Raw genomic sequence first — 26,031 nt, forward strand, 5'->3', positions numbered from 1 at the left:
TCTTTAGTAAGCCAAAATATGCAGTCAATTTATTACCGTGCCTTAGTCAGCTTATTTCTTATTGTTTGCCAATTACTGCTTAATTCTGCTGGGCTTTTGTTTGTTTGTTTTCCTTGCTCCCAGCTTTGCAGAATAACTGAGTCTTTCATCTGAGAATACTCTCCCTACTGCATACCCAGAACAAAAAGCATCTTGTGATCAGTATTAAACAGATTCAGTGATGCCCCTTACAAATAGATCATAGTTTTGCTTGAGACAGCTGTGTTTACTGAAGACTGCCAAAACAAGCGAAAAAAAAAAAAAAAAGGCAAAACAAAACCCCCCACTTTTTTTTCTTTTTATCTCAATCCTAATAAATCCTTTCTGATACAGTGGAACATGCATCAGAAACATGCCAAAGCAAAGCTACAAAAATGTTTAATGTGATGCGATACATATATCAGTGATCTCTGACAGAGATCACTTGATGTGTGATCACCTCTGAACTGTTCATGTGTGTTAACACTTACCCAGAGATGGCAGACAAGTGAGGACAGTGAGAACTGCTATAGCAGTTTCTCTGTTATGAGGCAAAGTGATGAGGTTCTTTCTCAAGTAAGCTGTCACTGAAGTCCTTAGGAGCAATAACAGAGTTTTGCTACAGGAAGGACTACCTGTATGTTCAGTTTGCGAATACTCTTCAAGTACCCACTTAAGATGTTAGCTTAAGTGTGCAACTCTATCAGGGCTTTAAAAAACAGGGCTAGATTCTGCAGAACTTAATAATACTAGTATAAAAAGATTTTTTTTCCCCCCACTGATTTAAGAAAGCTTTGACTTAGCACTTATGAGCAGCTATCATGATGTATAGAAGGAAATACATTGGAGACTAAATGAATCACAGGACACGTCTAAGGATTGCAATGCCTAACCTACAGGAAAGATTGGGCTTGAGCATCCTTAGCCTCTGAGCAAGAGGCTGACCTCAGAGAAGTCTCTGAGTAGTAGCTGGCTTTTGCTATGCAAAATTTGGGTATTCTGTTGCTGAACATATCTTCCCATTATTGTCACAACCTAGCACAGTGTGTATGTGGCTTTGTTATGTAGCCTCTCTTTTCTGAACTTTTAATGTTTATCAGAAAATAATAGTACTCGCTAACACTATTCAGTGTGGCAGAAACACGGGAAAAATATGGCAAAAAATTGCCAAAACACAGCTACAAAAATGTTCAATGTGATGCAATACATATATTTTGTTGTTTGTTTTTTTTTTTTAAAAAAGGCTGTCGAGACAGAGGTACTATGTGTTTTTCTTTGAGTGTGTTGATGTAAAACAAGCAAAAAGATTTATGAAAATGGTTTTAAAATGTGGATGAAGGTGCTTACTGCTATCAGTGCATAACACTATATTTATTACAAAAATCTGGCAGTGATTTCCCGTAAATTTCAATTTGTGAAATACTACCAGGTTTGGAATAACAAATCTTACCTTTTGCTTTGATAACTCGTTTCCCTCAAGGCACAAATAACTTTGGCACTGTATCAGGTTAATATTCATATTCTACTTTCTATCTGCTAAGTATCTTTTTCGTAGTTGAAGGTTAATAGGCCGACCTGACCAAATCATATCTCTACAAGTGATTTGTTCAGCTTTCTATGTAAATCTTAATAGTTCAATGACAATCAAAAATAAATCATACTAAAATATGTTTTTGTTGAATGCTGTTGTGAAATGTGCTGGAGAACCTACAACTTTATAATGTGTCAAGCTTTACTTAACATTGTTATAGTAATGACATTTGCTGACTTTTTATTCTGAGAATTATAATAGAAATTGAATCTCACATTTCAGTTACAATGATTTGGCAACTGACTTTTAAATTTTTTTTTTTACCTGACAGATGGCTGGTCAAATAAACAGTATAGCTGATGGTTAACCTCTTTTTAATTTTTGTGTTACAGAGGAGTAAATTGGCACTTTTAAATCCTGACTGGCTTCTTTTTTTTTTTTTTTTTTTTTTTTCTGAAAAGTGACTCGAGATTTATGGTGATAGAGACATAGGTTATGGCATGTACAAAGCAGTACTGCTAAGATGGATGAATGCAGTATAGTGTTATGATTTAATGCCTTGTATTGTGGTTAAGTATGTTTTGTAATTGGTGGTCTACCAATATCTATTGAGTGACTGTCTTTTGAACCATAATTTTGGGGGAGATGAGACTAGCAGTAAAGGTGGGAGAGATACCTGATGTGGCAGAGTGTATTAAGGGCTGATTTTCAAAACTGTTGATAATTCAGCATGTTCTACAGACATCTCACTAGAAAGTGTTGGATAATTAACATTTCTGAAAAACTAATATTGTCCATTTACTGGCAATTTCATTAGTGATCATCATTCCCCTGTGGGACGATATTATTTCTAGCCTAGGTACCACATTAGCTGAGAGAGCTGGGTCTCTCAGAGCTCCAGAAATAGTATAATACTGCACTTTCCATCTATGGACGAGGTATTTCTTGGACACTGATTCCCAGCCTGTTTGCCAAGCTTCTCATGTTAGGCTCAGCTGCAATGTTTCAAGCAATCATTTTTCTTTGCTTGATGATTTGCTCCTGTTGCAGAGCTGCTGCTGCTGTTGCTGCTTCTAACCATCTGCAGAGCCTGCAAGCATGGAGCAGAGCTTATCAACTTGGCCTCCACACTTCATCTGAAGCATGCTTGTGCCTCACTGGCTGGGAACTGCTTCTCTAGGAAGTCCTTGGATGCAAGAAACTAGTCTCAGAATTAGGTGTGGCTCTATTATACCCCTGCTGATGCTGGGCAGTTGGAAATGCAGTCTGGTTCCTTGCATTGTGTGTGTTTAGTATAAGAAAAAGAGACATTCCTACCCGAATTTGGTTGTTCCACTTACTGAAGAAGTACAAGAAATGCCATTGTACTCTTGCAATCTGTCTTTGCTCTTCCCCACGCCTGGCTGTACAAACTAAAATGAATAGCACCAGGATTGTAAATACAACTGAACAATAATTAAAAATATATCATCGTTGCAACTAACTGCAGTCAAGTACTGTAGTCTGGAGGTGGGATGAACTCCCGTAAAGAACACATGCTTTGAAGAAGTTTTAACATTGTCAAGGTAAGAAAGGGTTTTATACTGTGTTGTGATTTTTTAGTGCCAAAATGTGGAAAAGGGAGATATGCTGACAGTGACCTTTTCCAGCACCCACTTTCCCCATCTAAAGTTAAATTCCACATTTTCTAATCCCACCTAATAGACAGTACATCACTAGTCTTTGTAGCCTTCAAATAAGTTTTTGAGCATTGATGTATCTTGACTCACTGAGTCTGAGACCTGTTGGTTCAAAAGAGAAATGACTTTCTGAAGCAGGCATGGAGTATGGTGTACTTCAGTCCTGCTCCTGCTTACACCTGTTGACAGCTACTAAGAATAGAACAATTTCTTTTGTACTATGCAAGAAGAGAAGTTTTTTTTCTCAAATAACCAGAGGATTGGGACACATAACAAACCAGCATCATTAGCTTTCCTTTGGTTGATTGGTGAAGATGAAAGTATTTCTGGCCTTTAAGTCTCAACAATAAAATAAATTTAAATTCTTTTCCTTGTGTTAAGTTTTGTCTGGATTTTTTCTTCCTTCAGTTAGTGTTAGTATTTTCACATTCCAAATTAGCTTTGATCTTTTTCTCTTGCTAATAAACCTATATGAGTCCAGACTTGAGCGTGTTCAATTTTCAGGTCATAACCTTCAATCATGCCTATCTAAATAGCTTTGTTAACTTGGTGTAGCTGTGCCAACTTACATTATCTGCAATCTTAGCCTGATAATCTCATTAAAGCATCAGAAGGAAAGCAATTGTATTATAATCTGTATTATTTATTATAAACTAATCACCAGATTGTAGCAAGAACTGCTAAGTGGTGAGATTATGAACTAATGACAGCACTTGGGTCCCCATTATTCTTTAGATTTGTGATGTTGCAGAGTGCGATATGGTGGGGAACCCAGGCATGATGTGAACATCTTCCGAGACACATTTATCAATCAAGTTCCACTCCACCACTGAACAGAGAGCTGTAAACAGCCCCTTTTTGACTGGCATGCAGATAACCCCCCTGACAATAGTGAGTCGTAGCAGCCTATAATCTGACAAAGGGTGAGGCAGTTAGTTAGACTCTTTACTGTGTATTTTTTGGCTATGCAGTTAATAGAAGAGCTGATAGTAGGACGTAGGAGGTCAGATACTGGGGAGAAAGAAAGGCCTGAAGTCTCCCCTATTAGATCAGGCATAATTACTATAAAATGATCTTATCGTTTGAGACAGTCCATCAATGTAGCACTGCGTATCTAACAGTTGCAATAGTAAAATATTTAGGAAAGAACAGGAACAGTACAAACTTTCATGACACTTCTACATTATCTCCTGACGACAGGTACTTTCAGTTCAGGTAATTTCCCCCACTTGATATAGTTTGTCTATTTAGTAAGCTTCCATGGACCTCTTTTCCAAAGTCTTGTATAGTTTCTTCTTGAAACATCATACTGTTTTTGCACCCACGAAGTCTTTTGGCAAGACAGAGGTACTACCCACTGCATTAATATCTGTGTTCTTTTGTTTGAGTCTGGCTCCCAATAGCTTAGTCTGGCTTTGTTTAAGGCCCTTTAGTTCTTGCCCTGAAAGAGACAGTAGGCAGTCCATCCACTCCCTCTCTCCTTATCACACATGGTTTTGTACACCTCTATAATGTCTTCCTTAAGATCGCTCTTTTCCAGAACGAAGGGACTCAGTCTACTCAGTGATTCGTATAGAGCTGTCATAGCAAGGCTTTTATGGTCGTCTGAACCCATTTGTAGTCCAATATATCTCTTTGGAGGTGAGGAGACAGGGAGACATTTAGTTCAAGATGTGGATACAGCATGGATTGTTATGTTTAAATGATATGTTTTTATTAGTCTATATTCCTATCCTAATGTAATGTTTGCTTTACTTCTTGGCTTTCACAAAATACTGAGCTGATATTTTCAAGGAACTTTCTGTTGCAACCCCAAGATGTCATTACTGACTGGTATAGGTCAGCTCAGAGCCCAGCATGTGTAATTGGTTTTAACCCACAGTTACTGCTTTATATTTACTTACATTGAAAGCCAATTGCCATTTTCCAGTCTCTTATTCTTTTAAAACTCCTTTACATTTTTTCACAGTCTTCCCTTATCCTTGCTACCCTGAAAAACTTCATCAGCACAGTTTGTCTTCTCACCGCTTATCTCTTTTTCCAGGCCACTTATGATGATGCTGTACAGTGCTGACTCTGCAAAACGCCTTAGATGACATTTTTTTTCCAGGGGTGCAGGATTTCCTCCTACCCACTGTTTCCTGTTGTGTAACCAATTATTTATCCACTCCAGGACCTGTTGTCTTATCCAAAATATGTCACGTGATTTTACTGTGTGACTGCTAGTGCTTTTTCCCCTTCTCTCCCTGTTTATAGGGAGGCTGTAACTGTTCAGGGAGGTTTTGAATTCCCCACCAGAAAACAAGCCAACCAGAACACTTTGACTTCATCCCCTTCCAATCAAGGATCTGCAAATACAGCCAACCTTCCTCTTGCTGCTACTGATCTTTGGTGAGAGACCTCAAAGGGAGACACCATCCTGGAAAGGCTTGTAGGATACGATTAGGAGAACATACTAAATGAAATACATTTCTACCATCTGTTAACACTTTTAAATTAAAGAAAAGTAAACCCTCCAATTTTTTTTTCCTCAGAATGAATTGAAATATAAAATCTTTCAACACAAAATTGAATCATCCCTTTATTTGCTTGTTTGTTTATGTCCCAGATCATGTATTGAGTAATGAAGCAATATTTTAAGGTGCCATTGCTCTGTTTTTCACTTTGGTATCCTAACCTAACCTATCCTTTTTTTTTTTTTTTTTTCTTTAGATTGTCTGCTGGAGTGGGGGTTCAGTCTCTCTTTCATTAATCCCCCTACTGGTAACATGCCTATTATCTGGTCTAAAGATTGACTTCCATGATCTTGCTGCTTCATCTGGAAAATGGTTTAGGGTATAAATCTCCACGCAGATTAGCGTGTCTCATTCCCTCAAGAGGAATTACATTTTGCCCTTTTTAATGTTAACTCTTTGGCCTCAAGAAGTTTGTTGATTTTATTATTGATAATCAAGTTTGATATGATGTATTTTACAGAATATTGGCTTATTTGCTAGCTAATTTGGCTCTGAACATATCCAGGCCAGCTGATTACGTGTTTTTCCATTGACACTGCCAAAATACAGGAGGTGGTAGAGTAGACACACTCCTCCCTACCTCTTTGAGGAATTCTGATTTGGGTGAGATTTTTTCACTTTTGCATTTTATTATTATTTCTGCTATTCTTCAATCTCAGAAGATCTGTTGAAATTGTGATATGCTTCTGGAGCAAGAAATCTGTGTCACTGACACAGGAGAAATTTGCTGATAAAGTTATTGTAAACAAATAGAGGAGATTTTGCTTTACATTTGTCACATTTTTCATGCTGTAGAAATTAGTGGCTATAGATAAATATTTGGAAAATAACCAGGAAAATGCACTATTTTTGAAATCCAAAATGCGCTTTCAGAAAGAATTAAAAATGGATGACAATCCTGACATGTTTGTTACGCACCTCCATATAGGTTCTGCATTGAGTGCTACAATAATGCAGAGGTCTGTGCCTTTTTTGTATTTGGCAGACTTAACAATCTATTCTACATTTGTGCTTGAGTTTCTAACAGCTCATTTTCATTCTGTTGTGTGCCATTAAATATTTCCATCTTCTTCAGGGGAAGCACGTGTGTGTTTTTAGGCTTCCTGTATCATCTTCTGTTCAGAGACACTTTCTGTCTATAGATGAGTGGGAAGATTTTGGTTGGAAAGGTAGCAATGCCACGAAGAAACATTGCAAAGTCAACTGTTTCATTCCACCGTGACTTATCTAAGGAATTAAAGTCATAGAGTTTCTTTTAAAGTGTTTTGGCCAGAACTTTCATTCCAAGGTGTTCTGTTCTTTGCTTATACACACTAGTATATTCTTTAACTGTTTATGTTCAGAGGTGGGAGTAAGAGAGTAAAATAAACAGGACATTAACACCACCACTGTTGGTAGAAATGAAGAAAGAGAAGGGCAAACTGTCAAAATGTATAAATTATTGCAGCTTTACTTAGTAAAAGGTCTAAAATTTGTACTCGAGCATGTCTGCTTCATATGTTGTTGAGCAGCTAAAAATGAACCTAACTCTGTGAACTAGATGGAGTTTACCTTTGCCATCAGTGAATAAGCCTGTGTTTTGCATCTTTACACTTGTGCTATGTGTGAGTGGTTGTCAGGAGCAGGACAACTTCTTGGAGCTGTCGGGGATTGCTGTAATACAGTTGCAAAGGAATCTGCAGTCATTAATGAGGATCCCATTATGCTAGGCGCTATACAGACATACAGTAAGATAGATCTGTACCCCAGAGAAATAATGAAAGCAGAAAAGGGGAAGTTTGGCAAAAAGTAAAAGGACTACAGTTTTTGAAGGAAAATGTGAAAATGGTAAGATCCATAGCATGGCTACTGTCTGTAGCCATACACTCTTATTTGTTTATTGTATTATTTGAGCACCTCTCAATCTGTAACATATTTATCTTCACAAAGGTCTTTTGATAGAGGGAAATTCCATTATCTTCATTTAATGAGTGACAGAATTAAATTTCTTGCCTACAATTACATAGATAAAATGAGTAGGGAATTGCTCTGGACTGACATCACCATGTCAAGACATTCTGGTTCTCGATGTCTCACCCAGACTCATGCACTGTCCTTCCTTTTTGTAATGTAACTGATACACACTTTGATATGTATGTCTTGCGATAAACTGATTTTGTATCTTGGATTCACATCATTAAGATCAGCAAAATGACAGTCCTTGTACAAATAGAGATTCAATACATTTGGCACAAAATATAGACGCTTTCACAGTCACTGTCTGAATCTGGCAATGCTGTGTCATTCCATCACGTGCTACCTGTGCAGGGGGCCAACAGCTCAGTATTTGGCTTGGCTTTTGTAAAATGTGTGTGACCAGAGTTCCGTGCTAGTAACATGAAAATGCATTTTATTTGCACTTTCATTGTTATTTGCCTCAATTTCCAGGGCTGGTATCAGGAGACTAGACGTTAATTTTGAACAATTGCATTTGCAGACGTGACTGACTCATTTGGTGATGGAATAAATGGGAAGATGATTGCTTTTGCTGAGCTACTGGGACCTGTCTTTCCCCCCTACAAACTGTCTCGTTGCTTTCCTAGTGCAACTGGTATTACCAATGTCAGCAAGAGATGTCTGATTATATTAACTGAAGTCATTAGAAACTTTCTGTCTGTATGTGTCTGGAATTTTTCTGTCTATTTAATAATCACAGAAGAATAACATGTTTAAGGCATGGATAGTTTGTCTTTTAAGAAGGAAGTTTACATGCTTCAGGTTTTATAATTTATGCCTTTCTATTTCCTATGTATATTTTTTTAAAATCGTAAGAAAGATTAGCAGTTCCCTCGGACTCCCTTAGACAGTAGTTAATCACTTCTGTGCAGCTTCTTTCAACCATTCAGTATTTCTCTTTTCTTCCTACTAAGAGGCACAGCAGAAATCTATTTATTTGGAACAGTATTTTAAAATAACTGATTTCCTTTAATTATACACTGTACACAATCATATTCCTTTAATATAGGATGAGGGATGAATGATGAGGAAATAATGAGAATGACTTACTAAAATAGAACATTCAGCAATGAATTTTGTATTTACAGAGTTGATGATAGGAGCAATATGCTAACCACAAAAAAGTCTGAGGCTCTACCAAGGTATAATTATTAGTTTTGCCTTTTTTGTTGTCTTGACTGTGACTGACAAATACGATGCCTTTAGCATCATATGCTCTAGCCTGTATTAGAGCTGTCTAAATAAACTCTTGAGAAAACTTCATCTTGAGGTGACATGACTGACATATGACAAATGGGTTGTCTGAATGAGCTAAGGTGGGAGTCAAAAGAATGACACTATGAGAAATCTTTCGGCTGGACAAAGATTTTTTGAACACCTTTTACATGTCGTGCTTTTATGGACCAACAGGACTTCTCCACAAACTCCTGTTCCAATAGAGAATGCTTCACAGTGCATCTCCTCAGTCAGTGGTCTGTCCCTGCAAGGGCTGGAATTGTGAAACTGTGAACTGGAAGACATTAACAAAAGCATAGTAGTTGTGTTAAAGTGGTTCAAAAATATTCCATGCTATGACTGGACAACTGTAACTGACAAACTGAGTGAGAAATACGGATGTGGCACTAATTTTAGAATGACAAACTTCTCACTTGATATCTGACTTTTGTAGAAACTTAAGTTCAATGAAAAATCTAAATTTTCGGGCAGAGAGAACTTTTCTACTTAGTCTAGCTATTATGCTTGTCTAGCCATGTTTCAGAACATTCAGCTCTTAATTAAAAAGAATAATAACTTTTTGAGTTTTCACTAGTCAAATTATAATCAATTGGAGTACATTCTTTATATACAACTATATGAGAGCTTTTGTAGTTATAATACATTTTTTTTTCTGCTATGGCCTTGATGATGATAAGTTTGCAATAAATCTTAGACTTGCAGCTGATGCAGGCACTAATGTATTTTACTGTTAAGGCATGAAAGATAGAAAAATTCTCCTTGGAGAAACTTGAATTTTATTCAGCCTATGCATTTCCACTATAAGACAGAAAAAAAATGCAATATAGACTACTATTGAAGTCCTGTTTTAAACTACTAGGAATACATGATAGACTGAAAGAAGTATCAGATATATTTTTCTTCATGTGCTGATTGAAAAGCAAACCAGACCTTCCAGATTTTCTTCCATTTGACTTTAATGCTGAATTTTCCTATTGAAATGGGACAGCCCAATTCAGTTTTACAAAATAGAAAAGAAGCCAAGATATAAATATATCTTGAATAACTCAGAACCAACTTATTGAAAAACTTCCACTCTTGAATCTTATTGGAAGAACTCTGTCATATGGAATATAGATTTGATGAAAAAAGGTTCATGAGAGCAACAAATCTGTTTGTCATCTGCATAGCAATGCTTAGTCATTTGAGTAGTATAATCAGGGAGTACAATGATATAGACACAGAACAATGCAGGGCCAAGAATAAAGTCCTGTGGGACATCAGCTGTAAGTGAAAAAGGGCTTGATTAAGGATGGCCGTATTAAATAACAAGTGAATGGTCAGACAAAAATAACATTAGCCAGCACAACATGTTAGCTTTATGAATAAGCAATGGTGATTGTGAGTATTCAAAATAGAAGACTGACAGCATTTCATTAGAGCAAATACTAAATTGTATTTGCGAATACATGTACCTTGATCATTTCAGGTGACTAACCAAATGACGCCATTTAGTGGATGTCTCCAGTAGACAGTTATAAATTCACTCTGGCAATGAGAAAAACAAGTTCTAACTTTTGGTAATGTTTGCAATACAGTAAGCACTCTGGGAATAAGTTACTTGAACAGATCTTCTCCAGTCATCATAATGATAATGACAAAAAGGACATGCAAAAGGACAACTGGAACTACTGCAGGTGAAGTCTTGAAAAGTGAGGAAAGGAGCCTTACCAGAGGAGTAGCTGGTATAGGTTTCTATTTTGGTGGCTCAATAGAAAACTAGGTTTATCCCTTGAGATATGATATGAGATAGCTGATTTAAAATTTATTTTAAATTTCTTTGATTAATTTTATTAGTAGGAAAATATAGGAAGGTGTGGGAAACATGGTTCTAGTAATCTCAAGCTAAATATTCAGCAGTCTTTTGTTCTGAACATTTTGTTTACCATGCAACAGGAATCACCTGGTCCTATTTTCCCTACTTTATTTACTTTGCAGTAGTCTTTGTTAAAATTACCTCAATTTCCTATCATGGGGTGATTTTTAAGGTTTTTAAAGATTTTTAAAACTCTGATTCCTCAACATCTGTTATCACTTCGTGAACAGCACAACTTTCCAAGATTTTTTTTTTTCAAATATACAAAGGTCATATTCTTCATCTGGTCTTTTCTCTCAAATTATCTGACTGATTTTATTTGCAATCTGTGTAGTCATATGAGCCTGAGCTGGAAACAACCAATTAGACCAGACTGTCCCTCCTCTTGCCAATGTGGAATATATTCCCCCAGACAGAGGACACAAGCTTGATTTTAGCTAAAGCTGAGAAGAAGCCTCCTGATCTTCACCCACTGAAATTTAAACTCTCATCTGTTATTAATACATTTTCAGCAAATGATTACCAGAACATCTGCTCATGCTCAGTAAATTTTTACTTCCTTCTCTTAAAGCTGACTTCCCCAGTGAACTGATGAGAGTGACATTCTGCAGCCCATTCAGCTCTTTAAAATACCATTGGTCAGCTGAAGAAATGGTAGCTGAAAGTGATGTAGTGATCTTTGTAGTTCATATTGCAGCTATACAGGAAATAAGAGCAAAACGATTGCAATAAGAATAGTAGGATTTCCAACCAACTCTTTTTTTGTTAAATCAGGAAGCAAATGCATTTTTGGTGTTTACATGAAGTTGTAAGCACTCATACACTTTGAAAAGATTAAATACTGGTTCTAAAATGCTGATACCGATGTGACATGATACAGCTTTATTTGGAAAATGATATAAATTGTATGCAAAATCATTAAAAAAAATCATTGTGGCTGACAGGAGAGGTTTTTTATGAGGTAAAAGTGCTACAATAGTCTTCTAGATTCAGACATGTGTTTAGACTGTGAATCATATTTCTGTTTAAAACTTTTCTTAACTCAAAGTTTTTGAGAAATAGAACTTTCTTGGAGTCCATTTCCAACAGAAGATGCTAGGTTTCCATGGGTATGGCCTGTGTTCCCAGCTTTGTAGAGTTATGCTGCTTGTTGATTATAGTGACATTAAGCTATGTCCATTAACATTCTTTCTCTAGACATATGCAACTGTTTGTACATACAACAGGCAGCTACTCACAGGTGGGGCACCGGAGTTCTGCATGTAGGCCCAACTTGTTACCGTGCTATGTTTGTCATCAAGTTGGACAACCTGCTTCAGTTTTCTTGTCTCACTTCTAAATTTCAGGATATACGATGGAGTGCAAATAGAGGTTCATGCTCCCCTGAAGGGAGGGGACTGTCCTGATCCTTACACACACATAGGTGGGAAAATGCAAAGTGACAGTATGCCCTAGCACCAAACCCCTGAAATGCACACAGCTATACAAAGATCATTAATCAAGCCTTTAAAGTCTCCCCCTGTACATTCCCATGTCCTTCCCAAAATATGTCCTCATATCCACTTTCTAATCTCCCTCCCAACTTTTATTCCTTTCATTTCTACAATAAGCATTCATTTGTGTGATTTCCTGATATAACTTATTTATGTGCATTGAGGAAAATTCTGTGTCAACATGCCTACATTTCATTTTCATGCTTTTTCCAGGGGTATTCCTTTCTGATCTTAGAGTGCCTTTGTGTAGCTCAGATGTGCTACCATGACAGTGCCCTCTCAACATCCCAGATAGCAGCAAACTGGCCATGCAGAGGCCCTGTTGTGTAGTCTTCTGCCTCTGCACAGCATCACCAGTTATTTACATAAACATTAGGTTCATATCTCTCTTCAGAAGTTGAATTTGAAAGTTTTGTCTAGGGTTGGTACTCCAGCTGCAGATATTTAGGTCAGTAAGTATTGGGCCTGGTCCCCTGTAAGCAACTACTAGTCTGATGAAGTGTCCAGGAGATAGCTGGGCGAAATTGAAAATGGGAACCTAAAGCAAAGCCCATCAAGAGCACAAGAAATATTTTTCTTTGTTTGTTCAGGTGGGCACAAAAGCTCACTAAGGAAGTAATATGACTTACAAAATATCTGAGTGTGAAAGCTGTGGCTTGGGGGTTTCTGGTTCACATGATTCCAAAGTCTGGAACTGTAACCTTCTGTCTTCATAGTGCACACAAATGTACACTATAGGCAGTATATTAATGGATTTTAGAGCCCTAGAAGATTCAGCTTTTGAAGAAGTCACTCTTAAGCCCAGTTGTAACACAAGTTGGTTATTCACTGTGATTGCCTACTGTTGCATGATTTAGTTGGAGTTGACATCTTGAAACCTTATTACTATATTGTGTTCAATAATATTGAAATATCTTGTTTTCATTATTTTATGTTTCAGAATAAGACCCAAGGGCTGAGTTTTGTCCGTATCCATGCACCTTGGCAAGTACTTAGTCGAGAAGCGGAACTCCTTAAAATAAAAATGCCCACTAAAAAGGTACGTGTCTTCCATCTTCTATCAAGTAGATGTATTACTGGGGAACGGTGGATCAAAATGGTAGTTGAATGTATAGAAGCCCATAGATTTACTTTATTTCAAAATCAGATCAAATGAACTGCCAGGCTTATCCTTTCACATTACTAATTCTTTTGAGATGATTTAGTATTCAGAGTCAGATTTAAGATGGGATTTTCAAAGGGGATTTCAAAGGCCACAGAGGCAGCTGGCTGACAGACTCTGTTCAGAAGAGTGATGAAAGTGGTGAGCTTTAAGGAGGGCTTTGAAAGCTGAGAAGGCAGTAGCTATTTTGATTTTTGTCAAGGAACTTTCCTCAAAGGTGAGGTGCAGTATGTGAGATAGTGTAATAGCTGGTTATTGCCTTAAAATGTCTCTAAAATCTGAGGACGCCGAGAGAGTCTGTTTTGGTGGTATCAATGACTTAGTGAATTCAGACTTGCCCCGGCATTAAAGCTTTGGCTCACTACCTTCTTTACAGTTGTAGTAGCTGAGAATATCTAGACCTTTCAGCAGAGTTGTTGTCAAACATTGTAAATTCTGAGGAGCAGATCCCAAAGTTTCTTGTCCTGCAATGATTTAGCATGTTGACTAACAACTCCACCGAAGTCAGTGGAACTGCCTTGTGCTTTCAGTTAGTGATACTCATCAGTTGCACTACTGAAAGCTTATTTTATTGCCTTGTCATTAGAATTAAATTACAGACTGATTTTATTTTCTTCTACAGGGTTTCTGTTGGTTTTGGTTTTGCTTGTTTGGGGTTTTTTGGGTTGGTTTGTTTGTTTTTTTCCATATTGTTTGTTTTCACCCAGCAAAAGCTTCAGTGTTGTTCACATCTTGTGGTGTCACCATGTGTCACTCTCAGGGGCATCACCAAGCCAACCTTGTATGTATACTCTTACTGTATTGTGTTTGCAACCTAGAACAAAAAAAAATAAAGTAAGTCTGGTTACTTGTAGTCAATCTTTGAAAATGAGTAGGTTTTGGAAAGCTACAGTACCTCTATCCTTTCTGACATATTGATGGATATGTGGACCCTTTCTGGAAATGAACTTACATATTCAACTCCTCTTTTTGATCCCTTCCCAGATTTGTTCCTTTTGTGCATTTTTAATGCCTGCTCATTTCTCCTTCCTTCTTCCCTCATGGGAACTTTTGCTATTTGTGAATAGACAAAGACTCATGGGAGATGTGATTGTAGGTGGCTGTCTTGGCCACAGTGATCACAAAATGATTGAGTATAAAATTTTCCATGTGATGAGAAGAAAGGTCAGCAGAGTTGTTACTCTAGATTTCAAGACAGCAAACTGTAAGCTACTCAGGGAGCTACTTAGGAGTTTTCCCTGGGAATCTGCTTTTGAGGGCTTAGGGGTCCATGAGTGCTGGTCAGTTTTTAAGAACCACAGGAGCAGGCAATTCCAGTGTGTCATAAGTCAAGCAAGCTTGGCTGAAGACCAGCTTGACTGAACAGGGAACTCCTCATGGAACTCAAGAAGAAAAAGAAATTGTACCATCTCTAGAAGCAAGGTCAGGCTTTGCAGGAAGATTACAGAGCTGTGGTTTGCATTTTCAGAGAAAAAAACAGGAAAGGCCAAAGCTCAGCTAGAGTTGAAACTGGCCAATGTTGTGTCAGACAACAAAAAGGCTTTTTAAAGTATGTTAATAGCAAGAGGAGGTCTAAAGAAAATATTGGACCCATAGTTGCTGAAGATGGTCAGCTGGGATGAAGAAAAAGTGGAGGCCTTCAATGCTTTTTTTTGCTTCAGTCTTTAATATTAATGATAGACCTTGGGCTGCCTGGTCCTCTGAGTTGGAGGACCACAACTGCGGGAAGAGTGACCTTCCATTGTGGACACTGAATTTGTAAGGGACTATACGTATCAGCTGAATGTTGATAAATTCATGGGGCCTTATGGGATTCATCCCACAGTACTGAAGGAGCTAGCAGATGTTACAGCAGAACTCCTTTCAATCATCTACCAAAGGTCTTGGGAGTCTGGGGAGGTCCTTGCTGACTGGAAGCTAGCTAGCATCACTACAATTTACACGAAGGGTGTAAGGGAAGACCCAGGAAACTACAGACCTGTTAGTCGGACCTTGGCACCTGGAAAAATTACGGAGAAGATCATACAGGTGCTATTGAAAGTCATTTAAAGGACAATGAAATCATCAGGCACAGACAACATGGTTTCATGAAGGGAAAGTCCTCTCTAACTAATTTTATATCCTTCTATGATAAGGTTACCTGCCTAGTGGATAGTGGGAAAGTGGTGGATGTAATTTTTTTCTGTATTTCAGTGAAGTTTTTGATAGTGTCCCTCAGAATATCCTTCTGGACAAGTTGTCTAACTGTGAGATAGGCAGGTACATGGTGTGCTGGGTGAAGAACTGGTTGAACAGCAGGGCTCAAAGGGTTGTAGTGAATAGGTCTAAGTCACCAGCAGTGTTCCTCAGGGCTCAATTCTATGGCCAGCTCTGTTCACTATTTATCAATGATCTGGATGCAGGAGTTGAATGCACCATTAGCAAGTTTGCTGATGATAGTAGACTGGGAGGTGCTGTTGACTCTCTTATGGGACAAGAGGCCTTGCAGAGGTATCTAGATAGATTGGAACATTGGGGAATAACAAACCGTGTGAAATTCAACAAGAAAAAATGCCGGATTCTGCACCTGCGACAGAGTAACACCGGACACAATTATAAATTGGGAGAGAAGTGGCTGGAGAGCAGTGCTGCAGAAAGGGACCTGGGGGTGCTGGTTGACAGCAGGCTCAATAGGAGTCGGCAGTGTGCCCTGGAAGCCAAGAGGGCAAACCGCATCCTGGGGTGCATCAGACACAGCTTAACTAGCTGGTCAAAAGAGGTGATTATCCCATTGTATACATCATTGTGAGGCCTCACTTTGAGTACTGTATGCAGTTCTGCACCCCACAATTTAAGAAGGGTGTTCGGATTCTTGAATGCATCCAGAGGAGGGCAGCAAAGCTGCTGAAAAGGTTGGAAGAAACGTCCTGTGAGGAGGACATAAATTAATGAGCCATGAGCCTGGCATCCTTGCTTCTAGTGGCGTATGTACATGTGCTGTCAGACCATACTAGCAATTATTACCCAGGAATAATTTATTCTCCTGGGGCAGTATAATTGGCAGCAGGTAAAGGCCCTTCCTGCTTTGTTTGCTACCTCTATTCCCAGTTACAAAGTCAAAATAATTACTCTGCCTTTCTGTCATCTCCGTGCACCTCCTAGTTTAATTAGTAAGGATGCTTCTTGTATTAAAATTCTGCACTGAGTTTTCTTCTGAAAGTAGTTTGTGAAGGACAAAAATTTCTTTTTGGAACCAAAACCCTTATGAATTCAAGTTCTTTCTGTTATATGGGAATATATCTTCAGAGAGGGCAGTTATTTTAATTACAGATTTAAACGTATGTGTATTGCAAATTCTATCTTTTTTTTTTTGTTTTAGTGGCTCTTTGGAAGTGACATGCTAATGTACAATATTTTATTTACTCAGATGTATGAAATCACAGAAGAAGGAGGAATACTCAAAACATTAAATGAAATATGGTGCAAATTGACTGAACCTCTGCAACCACAGGTGCCACAACAAGAAAATAACAACATGAAAAGCCTGTCTTATCCATTTTCCAGAGAGAAAATATATTTGTGAGTACTTTAAATTGTGATGAGCAGTGAAGAAAGCTATAATTTATCATTTTAGTGTTGTCATTTTTTCTACCAGTATTTCAATCAAAAGTCAGAAATTAATTGAGTATTTCTGGAAATCCCGAGGAAATATCCAAGTTGTCATTATTCCTGTACAATATTTCCAAGTGATAAAAGCATATGTCTGCATAAAACTAAATTTATCGAAGGCCAAGTAAATGAACAGGGATTGGCACTGAGTTCAGTTTCAGTGGATTAACAGAAATCTAAGTTGCAGAGACTTTCTGCCAGTGTTGTTCTTCCTTCTGCTGGATAAGGCACTGGAAGCAGTGCAACAAATAAAATATCTATGTTTTTAGCTTGAACTGTAAAAATCCTCGCACCAAATTCCCAATTATTTGGTTCAGGATATTACTGCCTGTTTCGAAAAAAAAGAGGTAGTAGAAATCCAACAATATTTTTCCTCTTGATAGATTTATTATACTAATTAAAACTTGGCTAATAATATACAGATAAGGAATTCTTGACACCTGCCCTTTCTCTCAGAATAATACTTTGAGCTCAGTTTGACATTAAACACTCCTTTTATCCTCATGGGTGTCTCCTTGTATTTATGCCTGATAAATAAAATTCAGTAATAAATATAATGACCCACCATATCATTTATTGTCCTTTCTGGCAATTTTTATTAATACTGAATACAAGTCAAATTGATTGAGGGGAATAAAATGGGAAGGCTAATTTCACATATGATGGTTTTAAGGTTTAAGGCAATGCATGATTCTTGTGGAATGATTATTTGAAAGCAAGTGAAATGTTGACTGGTTAGTCACCTGAAAAGAGTAATGAACATCTGCATTAGGGTAGTTGAAACCTCAGAATGCCAGTGTTGAGGGTATGTTATAAAGAAAATATTAAAAGGCCATCTTGTGTAAACAATAGACAAAGTCTCCTTACCTGCAAGGCATTTTATGTTGGCTAATATTTTTGCATTTTTATGTCCACCATTATTGCAATCCAGGTAGAACTCAGAATGACTGGGTCTTAAATAGCTCAGTCTATTATGCTGTACTATTTAATTTGTATTTATTTCCTTTAAACATCTATTTTTCTTACTTGCTATAGCTTCTAAATGAATTCTAAATCAGAGTCTTATATGTTATCTTATTTGTTACTACCACATCTGAAAACACAAATGATTTTTTTTTATCTCAACATTTTAGGTATAACATTAAAGACAAAGACACCTTTTTTGACAATGCTACCCGCAGCCGAATAGTAAGTAAACAAAAGTGACATATCATTGACTTCTCATGCTGAATGGGATTTGTTTTAATAGTGAGTGTTGATGACTACTTTGCTAATTTCATCAGTTTATGCATTACCCTGTTCCTGCAAAACACAAGTAGTCATAAGTATGTAAAAAACACCCTTCTGGAGCTGCCCAGGAGTAGGAGATGCTAAGAGTTTCTATTAAGCCCTGCTTCCTAATCTTTAACTAGATTTTATTTCATAAAAGGACCTTCTCTACAATCCTGTAGTAACTTCCTAGCTACAGCAGTCTTTGGTGAGAAACTTTGTATCATGTTCCTAATATCCTGCCAGGTCTCCAGCAGGTTGGTGAGGCAAGATTTCTCATTACATATGGAATGCCAACTCCTCCCTAACATGCTATCTTCATCCGTACACACTTGGGTTTCATAGATACAGCATACTTACCAATCACTTTATGTGCATCTTAACATTATATTTCCAAATATGGATGCTAATTTTTTTTTAGTGTAAAATTCTCATTCTACCTGAAGTCCTTGTACTTCGTATGGTACTACAAGGATTTGACACGGCAGAGATTAGCCTACGAATGTTAGGGCAGATAATCCACTAGAAAGAGTTGCCATAGCATTGTTAAGTGTTAACTAGTATCCTCAAGTCATGCATTTATGTATGAGTGAAGCATATGATTTAAATGTATGTGCAAATAGACTCTACAGAAGCCTCTTATTTAAAAGGGTTTTTTTTTATTATTACTAGCTCTATGATGAAAATAATGCTAAAAGACAATTTGTGTGTTATATGACTGCTCTTTTCCACAGGTACGTGAAATTTTGAAGCGCACAACTACAAAGGCCAGAGACAGCATGGGTAAGAAAGAGGGAAGATAATTATATATATTGTTTTGAAAGGAATTGTTTAAGTATCTCACAGAATATTTATTTTTCTAGCAGAACACAAAAGTATGCTGGCGCATTTCCACAAAAAATAGAGGTTGAAACAAATGCTTTTCTGAGGAATAAAATCAGAATTTCAGGTCTATGGTTTGGATAGGACATGGTAATGGGAGCTTGCTTTTCATTTCTACAGGTGCAGGATCTGGCACATATCTTCTATTTCATGAGTTGTTATAAAATTGGATTTGATTATTGTATGATCTGCTTTTGAAAATTCAGATGTCAAATACAATATGTCGTATTATTACTTCCAGGAGCAGATTTTTCTTGCCATTTCAATAGAATAATACATCTTTCCAGGTTATTTTTATTATTGCAGCTTTAAAAATTATGTCCATGAACTGCATAGTGAAATATATGACTTCACTATGACTGTTTTGAAGATACTGTGTGATACTTTTAGGATATCCCTGAAATATTTGAAACTTTTGTTTTCTTGATGTTCAGAACATATACAAAAGTACTTATTCTCTTTTCTGTACTCTTTTCTTTCATCCATTGTGGTATCATGACACATATCTCCCTGGTGGCGAAAAAGTGATAGTGGTCCTTGTCTGGCATGTTTTCTGGAAGTCCTTCTGTAAGCTTGACCACCTATGCGCAGATCACAATGTCCTAGGGTAATGCACTTGCAAAGAATAAGTCTGCTGTAGCAACAGGTTCTGCACAGTCTTGGTGTAACTTTGTGCATTGAAGCTGCAGTAACAGATTTCTTTGGTACCTCAGCTGGAGTGGAACATAGATTGTTAGATTTCCCTGAAATAGATACATTTTTTTTTTCAAATTATATGAAAAAAAACCCCAAACAAAATAATTTCTTTTTCAACCAAAAATACTTGGCTTTGCCCATAGAAAAAGAACAAACCAAAACCAAGCTTCATGATTACTACACTGTTTGCTTTAAAATAATGAAAGGATGGCTAAGAAAATGTCAAGCATTCTTAATTTCTAAAACGTGGTTCAGCTGGTGGCTGATTTGTTCACTGTTTGCTCTGTGTTGTTCTATGTTCTAATCTGCTTAAAGGCTCTGGTGGGGCAGTAGAGAGGAATACTACCTTATTTTGCTGAATTGCTCCAGCTGGCATCCAGGGAACCCTCCTGGTGACTGAGGAGACCATGCTTTTCCTGGAAGCTGTGCAGCCTGTGCAAGTAGATGTCTCTAGAGTGCAGGATTTTAGAGACAAGTCATTGTGAGGTGTATAAAACAAGAAGCCTGAAGAGCAGCAGGCACACTAAGCCCGTTGACAAAAAGCCAGCCCCCAGAGCTGACACTTTCCCAAGGGAACCAGAGAGACTGTGTAGAATCTGTTGTAACTCTGAAGACTGTAAGTTGTTGGGCTGAGAGAAAGCTTGAAAGAAGCAATCCGTCCTACAAGGACACAGTAGGAAAGGAAAGAGCACTTTACCAATAGGGGTTTTTTTGCCTCTTGAAGTTTTCTCTGTTTTAATAGCTTGTTCGTGTTTATAGTGTAGTAAAAGACATCATTAGAGACCAAAGCACCAGAAGTGATTTTTCAGGCTTTTTTTTTTTTTAACTCTAAGGTGGAAATACAGGCCGATCCACTTCAGGTTCTGGTCAGCTCAAGAACCAGTTTGACATAAAGCAAATATTTTAACCCTCCTGTTGTTCCCATCTTTCTGGCCTTACATTGCATGATTACATGCATTACATGATTATGCATCATGTTTGACTTAAATTCAGTAATCATTTTGGTCTTCTGAGATCCTCCCCGAAAAGTCCTATGCTTCATATGTCGCTAAGTTTTTCCCTTCTCACTGGTCTTAAAATTTAAAACCACTCATCATGAGTGGTTTAAAAGATTTCTTTAAGCATCCTTGTTTTATTCTGTTGAGCTTTTTTGTTTTGGTTTGGTTTTTTAAGATTTCATTGCTTATTTTTCACAAGAGATAAGAGTGATGTTGGAAGTACTTATAGCAGTCTTTGGGTTTTGTATCTTTTTGTAATGTCATAGGAGGAAAATAACAACAATTCCAACACATTTGCTTCTTGATTTTTACATGGTTTTACAGTTGAATCTGATTCCACCTCTACAATGTTATAAAAGGATGGCATATTTTCTTCTAGCATAATTCTGAACAGTTGTAAACTTTCCAAACAATAGAGGACTTGACATGACCCAAACATGAAGATTTTCCGATTCTATTAATGCATGTAGTAGTAAGGGTATTTTTCTTTGTACCAAAGAAGAAATTCATTGGTAATGTCTATCTAGCATCTTGGATCAGAGGGTTTTTCCCAAACATTTCAGAATGATAGTTGTACAATTTAACTATGCAATTTTTTTTCACCCCTAAAGACAAGCTAGCTGGATACTTTTTACTGCACATTGAAAGCAAGGAGGTCTGGAATAAACTACTAGTCTTAACCAGATTTCCTGTTTGCAACCTTTAGGACTCAGCAGTTTTTGTCCTGGTTCATCCAGGTCTCCAGCATAATCAAGGATTTGGCAAGCACAAACTGATTTAACTCCTGCAAAGAAAGCAGCATTGTTTCAAATTCAGAAGGATGGCCTTACGTATTGATGTAGGGATCCATGATTCTGACCTTTGTCAAGCTTCGAGGACTTCCAGACACTTTCCTCCTCAGTCACATGCCTCTGTTATCAGGATAAGAAAGTGGTCAAAGCAGTCTGTACGATACTAGTTCACTCAAGAAAAAGCACTATATGGAAATGAGCGTTTCTGAGAAAATATGTCTTCCCTATCCAGATATATACTCATCTTGACATGATTTTGAATGTTTTGTGTAGTACAGCTCAGTTCCCTTTGTAATTTCACAAAATGAAATCTGTAATAATCTTTTCTGTTTAACTGTGTCTAGCTGTTAACCATTTTTCTTCTTTTAGGTATTGGCACATTAATAGCAAACAATGTTTATGATGCAGCATACCCACTTCATGATGTACGTATATACTATTAAAAATCTAGTTCTCTGGTGGTATCATTCAACAAAGCATAGACATTGTTTATTGCCTGTGAAAATGAAAATATATTCTAACTGTGTGATTCTAGTATGAAAACTCTTACATTAGTACATTTCAAGTTGTGACCTAAGTAAAGTCAACAATGTAGGAATAGCTAAGCAAACTTTTATTGGATTTTATCTATTTTTACATCAGTTATCAAATTATTTTTCTTTCCTTAGGGTGAATATGAAGGCCAAAATGATGACATGAATGAAAGAAAGGTAAAATACATTGCAAAATTAATTTCATATTAGATTTAATGTGATAAAAGTGAATTAGTGTTCTAAATGTAATCGTAAAGCACTAGCCAGTGTTTAATCAACTAAATGTTTTTACAAATGCATGTATTTTTTGCATTACTTCTTTTCCTCTATTTCTGCATATAAAAAAAAATAATTTCACAAGACTTTTTAGAGTGTCATCTTATGACGTATTTCAGTGAATTTAATTTGATATTTACATGTTGAAATGCTTCAATTTTCCCTCTGCATGCATAGACGAGATTTTTCAACCTGCCAGGAAGCAAAAATTCTTAAATAACTCATATGATTGCTTTCTTTCCATAACCAGATGGTACTATAGAACAATGATTATTAGAATAAAACATAGTTGTATTTTTCATTTGATTATGCACTCAATTCAATTACATGCAATTTCTAAAAATCTGTTTCCAATTGCAAATAAGAAGTTTCTGGCTATCAAATGACTTTTGAAAAAATATCACCCACCAACTGTCTCTGCAAGAGAAATGGATGCATAATCAAAGACTTTGTGAATTCAGACTGTTTTTAATACATATGCTTACTATTAGAAATGAGCAGAAACATTTAATTACTGTAATCCATTAAGATCCATTCCACATTGTTCTCTAATATTTGCTCTTTTTTCTTTCCTTGATATACAAACAATAATACAGGAAATGAAGAAGGAAAATTGTGGGGAGAGAAAGGGGGGAGGGAAGAATGAAGAAAAAGAGAACGTTTGGATGCCTAAAATATTTGCTATACTAGAAATTAAATTGCATGTATTCTTGGTGTCTTGTAAATAATTCCATAAATGTTAACTCTGTGGTATTACATGTTGGTATATACCTTTTGTTGCTTGAAGAAGAGATAAAAAATGCCATTAAATTGGCAAAACTTAACGTAGCTCTCAAGAGTATAATTGTCACAAATATGATTATTTGAGCATTTAAAATGAAGGCTGAGTTCACAGGTCATACAAATAAATTTGATTTCTCTAATGCTGGCTTAGTAAAAATTTGAAAACATAACCTTCTTTGTAGTTTTTGGTAAATAGTGTTAACATTCAGCCACTAGATGTCTTCATGTGCTGTATACAATTTAGTTTATGAACCTCCATAAGCAAAAGGGACAAAGTTGGAAAACAAACTATAAAGAAGCTTGTACATTTGTGTCTGTTGTTTTGAACTTTTTGTTCATGAGGAAATTGTCTACTCTGCACTTGCAGGATTTTCTCTGAGTAAGTGATAATAGTGATACAGTAATGGACTCTGAAAGTCAGCTACATAGGTTAGTAACTTGTAAGGTTAGCAAAACTTCTAGAGAAGAAAGGTAAATGAACATTAGTCAATGGAGGAAGATTGCGTACTGTGGAAAAGGGGGGAAGAAGGCCTAAAAGGACTAGTGTCTGGAAAAATATTCACCCCACTAGTTGAATTTTGTGCTGCCTTCTTTTTATTCTGCCTATTAGGCTCAGTTATGAAGTGTTAAGTATTAAAAACATAAAAGGTTCTTTCCAGAAATACTTCATTGATTATTCACATATGTCTCTCCTGCCTAGCCATTGAATATGCTGTAGTATTTCTATGCATAACATCATCTGTTTTCTATCTGAATCTAATAGTCTCAGTGTTTAATTTCCTGAAAAGCTCTGATCAGGTTTAAAGGAAAGGGGGGCATTTTTCAGTTTTATTTTTCTCTGCCCCTTTTTATTTTGTCCGTTTTAACTTATCTGTATCTTCCATTTCAGTTGATTGTTGTATAAGCCCAAGGAATGGTGAACTGGGCCTGTCTGGGATACTTATGCCAATTAGGCAGCGCAAGTAATTAAGGTTTATGTACCACTTCATAATATAAAAGATTAATCCTTATTAACCCTATTCAGGATTTCCTTGGAAGAAATGCACCGTGAAACAATACTTTTGTCACATCCTATCAGAATTAGAAATCTGCAGTCGATGAAACCCACTCTTTTCCTAAGACTGTTGATTGGAGTAAAGGAATTTCCCTGTTTCAGTGTGATTTCTGCTTTGGAAAAAAATCTTTTTAAGAAAGCTATTGCACAGAAGCGTGGTAATAACTTGCCATGAGTCTAAACACAGACTCATTTTTTTTTAAGCTTCTAGCCCACTGGCAACTTGTAACCCTTCATTGCTATCAATATGTTTGACGTTGAGAAATACATAAGTGCTTTGCTACCTATCTGGGAAATACACTGTTGTCATATACTGCGACAACATCCCTAGAATATTAGAAGCAGATTGGAAAGTATTATTATAAACTGACGGAAAGTACCGCTTTTACCTGAAGCTGATAAAATACAGCAAATTATACTACAAAACTCTTCCTAGAATTCATTTCAATTTAATAAATATCATGAAAGGAAGCACATTCCAGCTTCCAGATTAAGCTTAATCTTGTAAAATTGCAGTGCTGAGACTGAGATTTAGTGTGGGCAACACACACGAATGGAAAATATTCATGCCATAAACTCACCTTCAGTGCTTTGGAATCAGAATAACCAGTGTGATTTTGTAGTCTGAGATAATGCCATAGCAACCTGTTCCTGAACTGACCGCAACTTTAAAAAGATCTTTCTATTTGCTCTTCAAATTCCATTCTGTAGCTGTGTCCAAAGCATCTTTTAAGTAGTTCTAATTTTCTTGTTTTATGTATTTCAGTGAATGCATTTATTACTATGATTATTTATAGAAATACATAAAATTGCAGGTAATGCTGTGGGGTAATGGCAAGGGGTGATTTTGAATAGGTAACCACAAGTATTCATATGAAAATATCAATATGGCAGCCAGGGCAATTCTCTTCAACTCCTGTTGAAGCCAAAGAAAATTAAATCTAGTCTCATCATTTCTTTCCACAAATGCCAAGCAATTTGAAAACTGTGCTCTGTAAGAGCAATATTCTAAAAGCCAAGACTCTACAGTCCTTGAATCTCATTGCTGAATTCCCAATTTCTTCAGCAGTGTGGGGTTTGCTTCTTGATCTATAAATAGAAAACACTTTATGCTGTGTCTTTAATGAGTATGCAATGACATAGCGCTGTTCACTTAAATGATTGCAAGCCAGTTTCTATATTCTGAACAATAATACTTTGTCGGGCACATGTTTGTAGGATCCAGTTCTTAATTGCTCACTTGATATTTATTTAGTTCATTCACATAGCATCTGCAGGAGGAGAGGCATTGTAAACAGTAGAAAAACATGTTTGGAAAACCTCAAAATATGTCAAGATAACTCTGCAGTTACAGTATCTGAAATTTCTCCACACTTATTTTAATGGTGCTCTTAACTTCATAACATGGTGTAGTGTGCTGCTAGCTATCAAAATGGACCACCTGAGAGACGTAACTACTGATAATTGAAAAAATTTTATGTACCTGGTTATTAACATCATCTCCAGCTCTTACATAACTCCATTGTGCAATAATCTATTATTTACTGGAAAAAGAGGACCATGCTTAATGAGCATCTATTTTGCAGATTGAACTAGATAGTTTGCAACCTAGTCTG

General features: G+C 36.8%; 1 protein-coding gene across 1 annotated transcript in view; it reads left to right on the forward strand.

Annotated features, from left to right (window-relative positions):
• The window catches only part of ANO2 (anoctamin 2, calcium activated chloride channel), a 182,006-nt gene that overhangs the window by 22,748 nt on the left and 133,227 nt on the right, over nucleotides 1-26,031 (forward strand). Inside the window, exons 4-9 of the mRNA XM_009887457.1 lie at nucleotides 13,264-13,362; nucleotides 16,892-17,043; nucleotides 18,267-18,321; nucleotides 19,137-19,185; nucleotides 22,139-22,194; nucleotides 22,438-22,479. Coding sequence (XP_009885759.1) covers nucleotides 13,264-13,362; nucleotides 16,892-17,043; nucleotides 18,267-18,321; nucleotides 19,137-19,185; nucleotides 22,139-22,194; nucleotides 22,438-22,479 — 453 coding nt within the window. The remainder of the gene's footprint in view (nucleotides 1-13,263; nucleotides 13,363-16,891; nucleotides 17,044-18,266; nucleotides 18,322-19,136; nucleotides 19,186-22,138; nucleotides 22,195-22,437; nucleotides 22,480-26,031) is intronic.

Source organism: Charadrius vociferus, unplaced genomic scaffold, assembly GCF_000708025.1.
Source record: "Charadrius vociferus isolate BGI_N301 unplaced genomic scaffold, ASM70802v2 scaffold116, whole genome shotgun sequence".
In the NCBI taxonomy this organism is placed as follows: domain Eukaryota; kingdom Metazoa; phylum Chordata; class Aves; order Charadriiformes; family Charadriidae; genus Charadrius; species Charadrius vociferus.